The 13,529-nt window shown below is 44.1% G+C and overlaps 2 protein-coding genes across 15 annotated transcripts in view; one reads left to right on the forward strand and one right to left on the reverse strand.

The window, feature by feature from the left end:
- The window catches only part of FUBP1 (far upstream element binding protein 1), a 124,736-nt gene that overhangs the window by 46,718 nt on the left and 64,489 nt on the right, over window positions 1-13,529 (forward strand). The window lies entirely within an intron of this gene.
- NEXN (nexilin F-actin binding protein) overlaps window positions 1-13,529 on the reverse strand; it is an 88,834-nt gene that overhangs the window by 14,777 nt on the left and 60,528 nt on the right. For all 10 annotated transcript variants that reach the window (XM_073593697.1, XM_073593699.1, XM_073593698.1 and 7 more), the window contains one exon: window positions 7,802-7,999. In XM_073593697.1, the coding sequence (XP_073449798.1) occupies window positions 7,802-7,999 (198 nt within the window). The remainder of the gene's footprint in view (window positions 1-7,801; window positions 8,000-13,529) is intronic.

Genomic DNA, 13,529 nt, shown 5'->3' on the forward strand with positions numbered 1-13,529 from the left:
CTCTGTGAAGTTAGTCGACAGTGGGCTTCAGTCACAGGTGTGCAGAACGAACTGCACTCCTGTGATCCACAGGAGAAGTACAGCCAAACAAGCTTTAGCTGTACTTATTTAACCAGCCATGATCTAATATTCTTTTCAGATGGCAATTCTGTACAAGGTAAAAGTGATTACTTTTACAGGCAGTGGAAGGGGGTCTGCCTCCGCCCCGAATAGACCCTAGATCTCTATGTAAAGAGGAACTGTAACTGCCCATGCTATCACAAGAGATGTTGTTCATCCCTTGTGATCGCAATAAAGTTGATTAAAAAAAATTTGAGATGGTGTAAAACATTTTTTTTTTTTAATTTAAGAGCCCCGTGTTCATGTACAAATGGGGACTACAGTCATGGCCAAAAATATTGGCACCCCTGCATTTCTGTCAGATAATGCACCTCCACTTCGCCCAGAAACTGTTACAATTTATGAGGTGAGCACATAGTTTTGAAGTTGAAGGAGCACGTAAGGTGATTCATGCTAACAAACACCTGTTTCACAAACGATTGTGTTTATAATACGGATTTTGCTTACTGCCTTATATTTTGAACTGTATCGCATGGAGTGATACCACTAAGCAGTGTGATATTTGATGTGTTTGTATTTATGATACTCCTTCACTTGATATTTTTTATGGTTCACATTACTTAATAATTGTTTGAATATACAGTAAAACCTTGGTTTGAGAGCAAATTAATTTGAGAGCGTTTTGCAAGACAAGCAAAATGTTTTAATAAATTTTGCCTTGATATACAAGCGATGTCTTGATTTAAGAGCAGCGTCATGTCACAACTGAGTGTAAAAAAGAAGAGAGGAGCCTCTAAGTGTAGCAATATGGTTACATTTAAAGTGGATGTAAACCCAATGTTGTTTTTTTATGTCATAATGTAGAGTATAAGATTTGCTATCATTTGAGCCCAGTCTTGCCACAAAGAGTTAATAAAGCTCTGAGCAATCCTCTTTTATTGTTCAGTGAGATAAAACTTGACAAACAGAGAAAAACTTTGTCAAATCCTCCCCCTTGCTGTGAGTGACAGGTGATTTACATATCTCGTGCACTAGCCTAAGACATGCATTATTTTTTAATTCCCACCCCCACTCCTTTCTTCAGCAGCTCTGCAAGGATTGGCTGTTCCACACCTCAGCATGATTTGGCATGCTGAAGTCATGTGGTTACTTTCCTGTATTTTCACTGGATGTTAGAGATCATAGCAGAATTTCAGTGTAAGAAATACACAGGAGAAAATGCGTAATGACAAGGGGAGTGTAGAGGTGGGCGGGGAGTCTACTGACATCACGACTCCACCACCGAGCTCCAGACAACAGACCCACCCACAGAATCTGCAGTTTTTTGGGTCTCATAACAGACAGAGGGGAGACATTTGACAGGTAAAGATACATGCAGGAGGCATGTATATCCTGATAGATAACCCCTATGGCAGTAGTTTAGAAAGGAAGACATTGGGTTTACATCCACTTTAATGAAGGTACAACATTTAGCAACTTATTGCTACACTTAGAGGTGCCTCTCTTCTCTTTTACAGTTGCAATAAAAAGTATGTGAACCCTTTTGGAATGATATGGATTTCTGCACATATTGGTAATAAAATGTGATCTGATCTTCATCTAAGTCACTACAATAGACAATCACAGTCTGCTTAAACTAATAACACACAAAGAATTAAATGTTACCATGTTTTTATTGAACACACCATGTAAACATTCATGGTGCAGGTGGAAAAAGTATGTGAACCCTTGGATTTAACCACTTAAGGACCAGCATCGTTTTGGATTTTAGGTGTTTACATGTTTAAAACAGGTTTTTCTGCTAGAAAATTACTTAGAACCCCCAAACATTATATATGGTTTTTCTTCTAACACCCTAGAGAATAAAATGGCGGTCATTGCAATACTTTTTTTTTGCACCGTATTTGCGCAGCGGTCTTAAAAGCGCACTTTTTTTTGGAAAAAATTCACTTTTTTGAATAAAAAAATAAGACAACAGTAAAGTTAGCCCAATTTTTTTTTATATTGTGAAATATAATGTTACGCCAAGTAAATTGATACCCGACATGTCACGCTTGAAAATTGCACCCGCTCGTGGAATGGCGTCAAACTTTTACCCTCAAAAATCTCCATAGGCGACGTTTAAAAAATTCTACAGGTTGCATATTTTGCGGTACAGAGGAGGTCTAGGACTAGAATTATTGCTCTCGCTCTACCGGTCATGGCGATACCTCACATGTGTGGTTTGACCACCGTTTTCATATGTGGGCGCTACTCGCGTATGCGTTCGCTTCTGCACACGAGCTCGTCGGGACAGGGGGGTTTAAAAAATTTTTTTTTTATTATTTATTTTACAATATTTTATTTATTTTTACACTGTTTTTAAAAAAAATAAAAAATGGTGTCAAATTTATTCCTATTACAAGGAATGTAAACATCCCTTGTAATAGAAAAAAGCATGACAGGACCTCTTAAATATGAGATCTGGGGTCAAAAAGACCTCAGATCTCATATTTACACTAAAATGCAATAAAAAAAAAAAAAAAAAGTCATTTATAAAAATGACATTTGAAAAAATGTGCCTTTAAGAGGCGTGGACAGAAGTGACGTATTGACGTCGCTTCCGCCCAGCAGTGTATTGGAGACGAGTGAGCGCCATCTTGGCCTCACTTGTCTCCAGACACACCACAGGATAGGACGCGATCGCCTCCTGCCACGATCCGGTGCCCTCCGCCGCTTACCGGAGCCGTCGGTAGCGGCGGAGGGCACCGGATCGCGGCAGGAGGGGGGGGCTCTCCCGCCACCGGTAAAAGTGATCTCGCAGCGAATCCGCCGCAGGGACCACTTTTATCTGACAGCCGGCCGCCGCACGAAAACGGGGATACTGGGGTTATGGCAGCTAGCTGCTGCCACAACAACGATATCCCCGTTCAAAGTTTGGACGTACATCGTCGTGCGGCGGTCTTGAAGTGGTTAATAACTGGTTGAACCTCCGTTGGCAGCAATAACTTCAACCAAACGTTTCCTGTAGTTGCAGATAAGACGTGCAGAACGGTCAGGAGTAATTCTTGACCATTACTCTTTACAGAACTGTTTCAGTTCAGCAATATTCTTTTCATGTCTGGTGTGAATCGCTTTCTTGAGGTCATGCCACAGCATATCTAAATCACAACAATAGACAATCACAGTCTGCTTAAAGCGGGGGTCCACCTACCTATCGTTTTTTTTTTTTTTTTGAGTTAATTCACAAACTTTTCTTCTCAGCATTACATACTCACATATTGTGTGTAATATGTCCGCCTGTGTCAGATTTCGTCGGAAAGAATAACTTATATTATTCACTGCAGGCGGTTTCCATCTTCATTGTGGGCATTTGAAGCCCACAAGCATTTATTTCCTGGATGTGGTGAATGCTGTGCTCCCAGCATTCACCGCTCGTTACTGCACATGCTCAGTGGCATCCTGGGAAGCCGGAGACTAGCTCCCAGGAGTCTGGGAGAGGCTAGAAACACGCCTACTCCCATGGGAGGAGAACCAGGAAGTGCAAAGAAGAATAGAAAAATAAAAAGGTAATTACGGCAATTTAAGTTTTTTTAAACGGCATGTCAGCATCTAGGCAAGGAAGAGAATACATACAGATATTGTTCAAAATTTGGGTGGAACCCCGCTTTAAACTAATAACACACAAAGAATTAAATGTTACCACGTTTTTATTGAACACACCATGTAAACATTCACAGTGTAGGTGGAAAAAGTATGTGAACCCCTAGAATAATGAGATCTCCAAGAGCTAATTAGAGTGAGATGTCAGCCAACTGGAGTCCAATCAATGAGATGAGATTGGAGGTGTTGGTTACAGCTGCCCTGCCTTATAAAAAACACCAGTTCTGGGTTTGCTTTTCACAAGAAGCATTGCCTGATGTGAATGATGCCTCGCACAAAAGAGCTCTCAGAAGACCTACGATTAAGAGTTGTTGACTTACATAAAGCTGGAAAGGGTTATAAAAGTATCTCCAAAAGCCTTGCTGTTCATCAGTCCACAGTAAGACAATTTGTCTATAAATGGAGAAAGTTCAGCACTGCTGCTACTTTCCCTAGGAGTGGGCGTCCTGTAAAGTTGACTGCAAGAGCACAGCGCAGATTGCTCAATGAGGTGAAGAAGAATCCTAGAGTGTCAGCTAAAGACTTACAAAAGTCTCTGGCATATGCTAACATCCCTGTTAGGGAATCTACGATACGTAAAACACTAAAAAAGAATGGATTTCATGGGAGGATGAAAAAAAAAACATTGCTGCACATTTACAGTTTGCACAAGAGCACCTGGATGTTCCACAGCAGTACTGGCAAAATATTCTGTGGACAGATGAAAACAAAGTTGAGTTGTTTGGAAGAAACACACAACACTGTGTGTGGAGAAAAAGAGGCACGTCACACCAACATCAAAACCTCATCCCAACTGTGAAGTATGGTGGTGGGGACATCATGGTTTGGGGCTGCTTTGCTGCCTCAGGGCCTGGACGGATTACTAACATCGAAGGAAAAATTAATTCCCAAGTTTATCAAGACATTTTGCAGGAGAACTTAAGGCCATCTGTCCACCAGCTGAAGCTCAACAGAAGATGTGTGGGTGTTGCAACAGGACGACGACCCAAAGCATAGAAGTAAATCAACAATAGAATGGCTTAAACAGAAGAAAATACACCTTCTGGAGTGGCCCAGTCAGACTCCTGACCTCAATCCGATTGAGATGCTGTGGCATGACCTCAAGAAAGCGATTCACACCAGACATGAAAAGAATATTGCTGAACTGAAACAGTTCTGTAAAGAGGAATGGTCAAGAATTACTCCTGACCGTTGTGCATGTCTGATCTGCAACTACAGGAAACGTTTGGTTGAAGTTACTGCTGCCAACGGAGGTTCAACCAGTTATTAAATCCAAGGGTTCACATACTTTTTCCACCTGCACTGTGAATGTTTACATGGTGTGTTCAATAAAAACATGGTAACATTTAATTCTTTGTGTGTTATTAGTTTAAGCAGACTGTGATTGTCTATTGTTGTCTATTGTTGTGACTTAGATGAAGATCAGATCACATTTTGTGACCAATTTGTGCAGAAATCCATATCATTCCAAAAGGGTTCACATACTTTTTATTGCAACTGTATACCCTGTAAAAAAAATGCTTTGATAATTGATATACAAGTGCTTTGGATTACAAGCATGTTTCTGGAACAAATTATGCTCGCAAACCAATGTTTTACTGTATACCACATAGTATTATCAATAATTGCTATTTGTAGCTATCTCCCTATAATTTAATTTAGGGGTATTTGTTGTGTTTTAAAATATAATATAGTGGCTAGTTCTTTATCATTTACCATTTAGTGTTAGTTTATGTGGGAACACATACATGTGTATAGCAGCAGACCCCACCATTACTCTGTCACTAGTATTATAAGTTTATTTGTTTGCACATATTAGCACAGGGGATCAAGCACATTTTTATGGCCACTATAGAGTTGAGCAGTGGATTCCCCATTCCTATCTGCCATCTCAGACCGCCTCTTTCCCCTGTCCTGCAGCAGGTGTATCACAATCACCAGAAGCGGAAGCCGCTGGGCAGGACACCAGGGGGTGGAGGTGGAGATTGATGCCAGGCACTAGGACGGCTTGTACCAGAGGAGGCAGGACTGCAGCACTCATTCATGTACACAACAGGTGTCATTCATGTACACAACAGGTGACATTCACCCCGAGACCATTAACTTCTCCTGTACTCCTCTATGTCAGCGAGTGGCTTTAAATTAAACATTAAGCTGCTCTGCTCACCTCCTCCAGTTTCTAATAGGCTACAGACCGGTGCCGGTCTGCGGCCTGGGAGTTGGGGACCCCTGCTATAGAGGACTGGTTCGGAGATTATATTTAAACCTGTTTACGGTACTAAAACCCAACAGACGTTTGCACTATCCTGACCTAAAATGCTTAAACCACATACCTTTTAATTTCCAACATTTTAAAACTGCAAAGTTAGTTATTGCTTCTCTGAGAGAAGGAGAATACTTGGCATCTGTGGACTTTAAGATGCTTATCTGCATATTCCTATTTATCCACCTTATCAGTGCATTCTACACTTTGCATAAGGAGAAGATTGCTTCTAGTTTGTTGTACTGCCATTTTGCCACTGCTACACATGGGAGATCATGTAAACACACTGAAGCGGACAGAAAATAGTTAAGTATACACATTTTTCTTACACAGGTAAGTCAGTATAGGCGTTTTTGGGGGGGGGGGGAGGAGCATTTTTAGGCCTCATGTACACTGCTGCTGTTAAACGACGGATGTTTGGGAGCATTTCAGCAGCCCCTGAACTCCCCTCTATGTTATCTTATCTGTCCATGTACACTGAGTAGTTTATAGTCCTTTAGAGTCAGTTGAATTTAGTGGCATTTTTTTTAAAGCAAAAAATTGCGTTCAGGACGGTATTTTATTGCCATTTTAAACGCCAAATGCTTGTAACCGCGTGTAAACGATTTTAAACACGGTATATCGCGTTTCTAAGCGTTTTCGTTTATAGGCCTTTTTTTAATGGGGAAATATTTCCGACCATTGGGAATATGGAATAAACGATTTTAACCTCCCTGACGGTATTCCCGAGTGTGGCTCGGGGTGGATTTTCAGCACCAAAAGCGGTAACCCCCAGCCACACTCGGGATTGCACCGCAGGATCCAGGTACAGTTTACTTACCTTGACCCCAGGATCCTGCGATGTCTACCCGCACTGCGTGCGAGCCGCCCTCCTCTCGATCTATCACGCACGGGGATGGAGAACGGTGCCAAATTCAAAAAGTAAAAAACATATTACACATACAGTGCACTGTAATCTTATAGATTATATTACTGTATCAATTTATTTCACTTCCCTTTTGTCCCTAGTGGTCTGTCCAGTGCCCTGCATGCAGTTTTATATGATATATACTGTTCTTTCTGCCTGGAAACTGGAGATTGTCCTTAGCAAACAAAACCTTCCCTTTACATTAAAAGTGGTTTTAGACCAGCTAGAAAACAGCGATGGTAAATTAAAATCACTTGCAGAATTGAGCGATAGTGATTTGTAGGGAAATCCATCATCAAACACTGAAAGTAATGACAGTGACAATTCTGCAACTGAGCAAATTGCAGTGTTTTTGATTTGATTACATTATTGAATCATTTTTATTATTATTTGTTATAATTATTTATAGTTATTTATTATATTATAATTTATGATTTAGTTTTTCAAACTTTATCATACCCGGGATGTCTACTAGACTCTTGTTTGGACAGATTTAAGTGTGTTATTCCTAGGATTTACAGACCTACAATAAAAAAAACACCAAATTTCCATGCAAAATAATTGTACCGCTTTCAGCATCAAAAATCTGAAATAATCATACCGCCAGGGAGGTTAAACGATCTGATCTCATGGACGCCACTAAAAGCGCATAAACGTGGCATGTAAAAGTGGCAAAACAGACGTTTTTAAACCTTGGTTGCTAGCTGTCAATGTCCTGTGTACAGGAAGCCTTAGGATTAGTTAGGTGATGCCTTGGAATCCACTTTGTGTACTGCAGCATATATTGTTAAATGGTAGGCCATAGTTATATTTTCAATGGTGTTTGATGTCCTATGGACTGTATGAGGCCTCATCTTAATACTGGAGAAAAGGTAAAAGCCTTCATAGTGGTAATTACAGTTAGGACTAATAGTTTAAAAGCAGTGTACCTCTCCCATCTCCTGTCGTAACTGAGCAAACTCGTGTTTTTCTTGTTCCAGCTTTTGTTTTTTTTCCTCTTCTTTTAATCTTTTCTCTTCATCCTTTTTCTGTTTGAGACGTTCCTCAAAGTTTATATCCAGTTTACCTGGTGCAAGTGTCTCCTGAGATGTGGTCTTACTGAGTGGCAGGTCATCTTCATCTGGCTCCTGATGGGAACAACAAATAACATTAATTTGTTTGGCCTTCCTACATGATAGAAGAGCCTGTATGATGAGTAAAGGGATTACAGTCAAGGCTGCCATTGCCTAGCTTCTGGAAATAGTTATTTTTTTTTTTAGCAATTTAGCACAGTGTAATGTTGCTGCATGGTTCTTCTATGTCCTTGGGCGACCTTGCCAAAGAACCACAACACAATAGCAAGGGAATAGGGAAGGCAGTAACAAGGGAAATAACATTGCCTTCAATTGGTGTTATTCACACCTGTGCACTGTGCTAAAATGATGCATGTTCAATTTTTGCACAACGCTATACAGTGTGTCCCACAGCAACACATTCGCACGTGATTGCACAGTATGAAGAACTTGAGGTTCTTTTCAGAATGGGGTTGCAAGTGGCCCAAAAAATGCTAGTTTGCTATACCTAGTCAAAATGGTCTCTGGTTAAGCTTGACATGCAGGGCAACCATATGTACTGAGGAGTAAATACAAAGTGAACATTCACAGCAGCTAATACATGCATCCATGTTTTTAACCACACAGTGTAATGTACTACGACAGGCTGGCTGTGCAGAATCACATATATATACGTGCAGTAGTTTGTCACAGCACATGCCGATCACTGGGTCCCGGCCAGTGATTGACTACCGGCACCCATCGATCGGCTCTGGGCTTCACAGAACACAGCTCTGTGAGTGTAAACAGCACAGAAATGTGTTCCATGACAGGGGATCTCGTTTTTTCATTCCCTGCTTAAACAACTAGATCCACAGTAAAAGCAACACACATTAACACTTGTTAGGCACATAGTTAACCCCTTGATTGCCCTAGATGTTAACCCCTTCGTGCCCAGTGTCATTAGTACAGTGACAGTGCATATTATTAGCACTGATCACTATAATAATGTTACTGGTGATGTCGGTTGCAGTACCCACAAAGTGTCAGTTATTGCCAGATGTGCACGCTGTCCCGCTATAAGTCGCTGATCACTGCCTTTACTAGTATAAAAATTTAAATAAATAAAAATTCCAGCATAAATCACATAGTTTGTAGATGCTATAACTTTCACGCAAACCAATCAATATACACTTATTTTGATTTTTATGCTTGGTCTATTAAACACCTGCTAAGATCTTTTTGTGCATGACTTTTTCAAATGGGTGCATGGTTTGCTATGTTACAGGGAACTTTGAGAAGTGGTAATTGTTTCTTAGCAGTATCCTGAAAAATGTACCTTTTGGTCTTGAATCCCTCATGAAAATTGGCAGTGCAGTTCCCCTTGTGCCTACAATCTAATAGCTGTATAACTGCAGCGTAAAACTAAAGCACTGCTATATTGGTCTGTTAGTTTTAGATGATTTGAAGATGTGCTGCTCCCTCCCCGATCGCCCTGCTAGAGGCTCTGATATGAGAAAGCAAAATTTTGCCTCTACCAAGATTTCCACTGCCAAACAGAGACACAATGGGGTTGAATTACTAAAATTGGTGAGTGTAAAATCTGGTGCAGCTGTGCATGGTAGCCAATCAGCTTCTAACTTCAGCTTGTTCAATTAGGCTTTCATAATAAAACCTGTAAGCTGATTTCCTGTCGCATCATGGCAGCATACACTTTGGGTTGTGACTCCGCCCCCACAACCTGATAGGACTACATAGCTATAAGTTGTAGAGATGGCCCCTGCCCAGTATTCTCTTATTTTTCCTCACCTGAAGGACTGAACATATCAGAAGCACCCCCTTACCGAATTCGCCCCAGCCAGGTTCTAGCCTCTCCTGGGTGGAAGTCCTTACCTGTACAGCCTCTAAACGAGCTAGATGGAAGGAGCCCCGCTCTGGTGATCTCGGGGGTATGTTGCGGTCTGGTATAAGCCTTAAACAGGCTTAGTTGTTGTGCAGCGGTCGCCATGCCTCTTTTTCTCACTTTTTGTCTTTTTCCCTCTATGCTGGGCTCTGTGGTCCCTCTGTGCCTCCCTACAGGCTTCCCGGGCGTCTCGGCACTTCCGCGCATGCGCAGTGCGCGCCGTCAGGGCGTCCTTTCGATTTTGCCAGTTTCCAAGATGGCGCCGGGCGCATCGCGCCGCTACTGCGCATGTGCGAGCGGGTCGTGACCTCGGCGGCCATGGCGGCAGATTTAAAAGCCCTGTTTTTCATTTCTGAACTCTCCTTGCTCCCTGGAAGACTTCTGACTGCTGCTGTTTTGAACTTCTGCATTCCTAAAGCTACCCTCTCCCTCTGGGTAAGTGTCTAATACTTATGCACTGTTTTTTGGGACCTGGCTGCATGCTCTTACCTTCCTATACCTTTCTCAGGTATTCACCTTCCTCTCCTATGGAGGCCGCTGCCCCAGCAGATCACCACCAGCCTAATAGGTAAGGGGGGGGGATTCCAGCGGTAAGTAGAGAAGATTGAAAAAGAGAGCAGGACCGTACTAATGCTACCTAATTGGTCAGCCCTGTCAGGTCCGCAAGATCATCTAAATCAGGACGAAGAGAATCTTCGCACAGGAGAAGCCGCTCCGGCCATAGACGCAGCCGCTCACGCGGAAGAAGCCGCTCAGGCCGCAAGGGGAGTCGCAGACGGAGTCGATCCCACTCAAGACATAGCCGTTCCCACCGCAGAAGATCCCCTGCACGAGGACACCAATCCTCTACGCACCCTTCCCGTCCAGCCGGGAACGCTTGCTGGGTATGTGGGGCCACGGCCCTCCCAGACAAACTAGCCTGCCGCAAGTGCATAGATGAAGCCACCAGGGAGAAAGAGCCGGATTCCATAGAACCCACTGGAGTCTCTACTCCCCAGGTCTCAACTCCTGATGTGGAGTTTACGGCCTATAGCACCTCACCCACCATTCCCAGTGCATCAAGAGAGCAAGACCTACCGTCGGATGATGAGGAGCCGGAAGCTTCAGCTGGCTTTGATTTTGCGCTCATAGAACCGTTCATCAGATCGGTTAAGGAAGCGATTAACTGGGAGGAGCTTGAGGAGACACAGCCTAAACAGAGAAAATATTTCCCAAACCTCAAGAAGGTTCCGGAGGCTTTCCCATTCATCGACGAGTTAGAAGAGCTCATTAAGGAGGAGTGGCAGAATCCGGAAAAGAAGTTCAGTCTGTCCAACAGACTCACCAAACTGTACCTTCTCAAGGAACCCAAAGTATCTCCTTTACTTTCTCCTCCAGTAGTGGATGCATCTTTGATGCGTCTAGCCAGGCACGTGACGCTCCCCATTGAAGATGCAGTAACGTTCAGAGACGTGCTTGACAGGAAGGTGGATACAGACCTTAAGAGAGCTTACCTGTTCGCAGGAGGCGCCTGCAGGCCAGCGGTGGCATTAGCGGCGGTTGGGAAAGCTATCTCCAGCTGGTCCTCAGCTACAGCGAGGCTCGTCACTGAGGGCGCAGATCAAGAACAGATCACTAAGGCCTTACAAGAACTTAGCCTTGCGGGAGATTTCGTGGCGGAGGCTTCCGTAGATACCATCAGATCCATATCAAGGTCCATGTTAGCCTCTGTAATGGCCAGAAGGGCGCTATGGCTTAAACCTTGGTCGGCTGACCCCGCCTCAAAGTCAAACTGGTGCAGGATTCCATATGATGGGGTGAACCTCTTTGGAGCAAAGCTGGATACCGCAATCTCTAAAGTAACAGGCGGGAAGTCGGGTCTCATACCATCGGACAGAAGGCCGAAGCAACAAAGGCCACCTCCCTTTAAACGTAACCTTCCGGAAAGATATAGGGATGCGAAATCCTATAGACCCGGGAAGGAATACAGAAGGAGCTGGAAGAACCCCCAGACGTCCTTCCTTAAGTTCCAGAAACCCAAGACCCCTGCCTCCAATGACCAGAAGTCCTTTTGAAGGTTCGCCCGCCCAACCAGCGGTAGTGGGGGCCAGACTCACAAAGTTCAAGTTGGTCTGGGCGGGAATGATAAAAGACCCATGGACGGTGTCCACCATTCATTTCGGACACAGGTGGGCATTCAGAGGTCGTCCTCCAAGAGACCAATTCTGCTCAACCAGACTTCCTCCCTCTCAAGAGAAAAGACTATCCCTAGTCCAGTATATCCAAGAGTTGCTCCAGAAACAAGCAATAGTGGAGGTACCGCCATCCCAAAGAGGCAAAGGTTTCTACTCCCCACTTTTCTTAGTGAAAAAGAAATCAGGGGACCTTCGTCCAGTCTTGGACCTAAAAAACCTCAACCGGTCGATACGATTGGAAACATTCAAGATGGAAAGCCTTCAATCAATCCTCCAAGCAATAAACTTGGGAGATTGGATGCTGTCAATCGACCTCCAGGACGCGTATTTGCATATCCCTATCCATTCCGAGTTCCAAAAATTCCTCCGGTTTACCCTAAATCATCGGCACTTCCAATTCCGAAGCCTTCCGTTCGGGATCTCTACCGCACCCAGGACGTTTACAAAAGTCCTATTATCTGTAATAGCCCACCTGAGAGAAAACGGGCTGAGGGTCCACCATTACCTGGACGACATCCTACTTCTCTCAGACAGCCAGGACTCTCTTGTCCTTCACAGGGAAATCCTGGTCTCCACATTACAGTCCCTAGGGTGGCTGATAAATTGGAAAAAGAGCAACATCCATCCCACACAGAGAATGGTCTTTCTGGGGGCCGAATTGGACACAAGGGAGAATACGGTGGAACTTCCGGGGGAAAAAATCCCTCCTCTAATTCAAAAGGTGAAAAGGGCAATCTCCGCTACAATGCTCCCGGCCAGGACCTGTCTCAGTATCCTGGGCTCCCTAGCTTCCACCATTCCAATGGTCCAATGGGCGCAATGGAATTCGAGGCCTCTCCAGATCTCCTTCCTACGTCAGTGGAAGGGCACATCAATGTCCCAACCAATCCTCATCTCTCAGGAGGTAAAGCAATCGTTGATGTGGTGGGTACGTCCTCACAACTTGGGAAGATGCAGGCAGATAGTCACTCCCTATCAAGAAACCGTGACCTCAGATGCCAGTCTACAGGGATGGGGAGCCCACTATCAGGACCTTGCGGCTCAGGGTCGTTGGCCTTTCAGGGCACAGGATACAGTGTCGAACGTTCTGGAGATGAGAGCAGCGTTCCAGGCTCTCCTGGCCTTCAGTTCTCACTTGAGGAGGAAGCACGTCCTCCTAAGGATGGACAACAAGGTGGCCGTTGCCTACATCAACAGGCAGGGGGGCACCAGAAGCAGGTCCATGTTACAGGAGGTCCGTCCTGTTCTGGAATGGGCGCAGCTGAATCTACTGGACCTAAGGGCGGTTTATGTCCCGGGAGTCCAGAACACCTTAGCCGACTCACTAAGCAGAAATTTCCACTCCAACAACGAATGGTCTCTGAGTCCACAAGCCTATGCTCTCATATCCCGAACCTGGGGTCCTCCAGAGATAGACCTAGCAGCAACTCCGGAGAACACAAAGTGTCAGAGATTCCTATCAAGGACACCGTTTCCTTCGGCAGAGGGGACGGACTGCCTCCAACACCCCTGGAACTTTCACCTGGGGTACATTTTCCCCCCGACGCCT

The sequence above is a fragment of the Aquarana catesbeiana genome, linkage group LG07, assembly GCF_042186555.1.
Source record: "Aquarana catesbeiana isolate 2022-GZ linkage group LG07, ASM4218655v1, whole genome shotgun sequence".
Classification (NCBI taxonomy): Eukaryota; Metazoa; Chordata; class Amphibia; order Anura; family Ranidae; genus Aquarana; species Aquarana catesbeiana.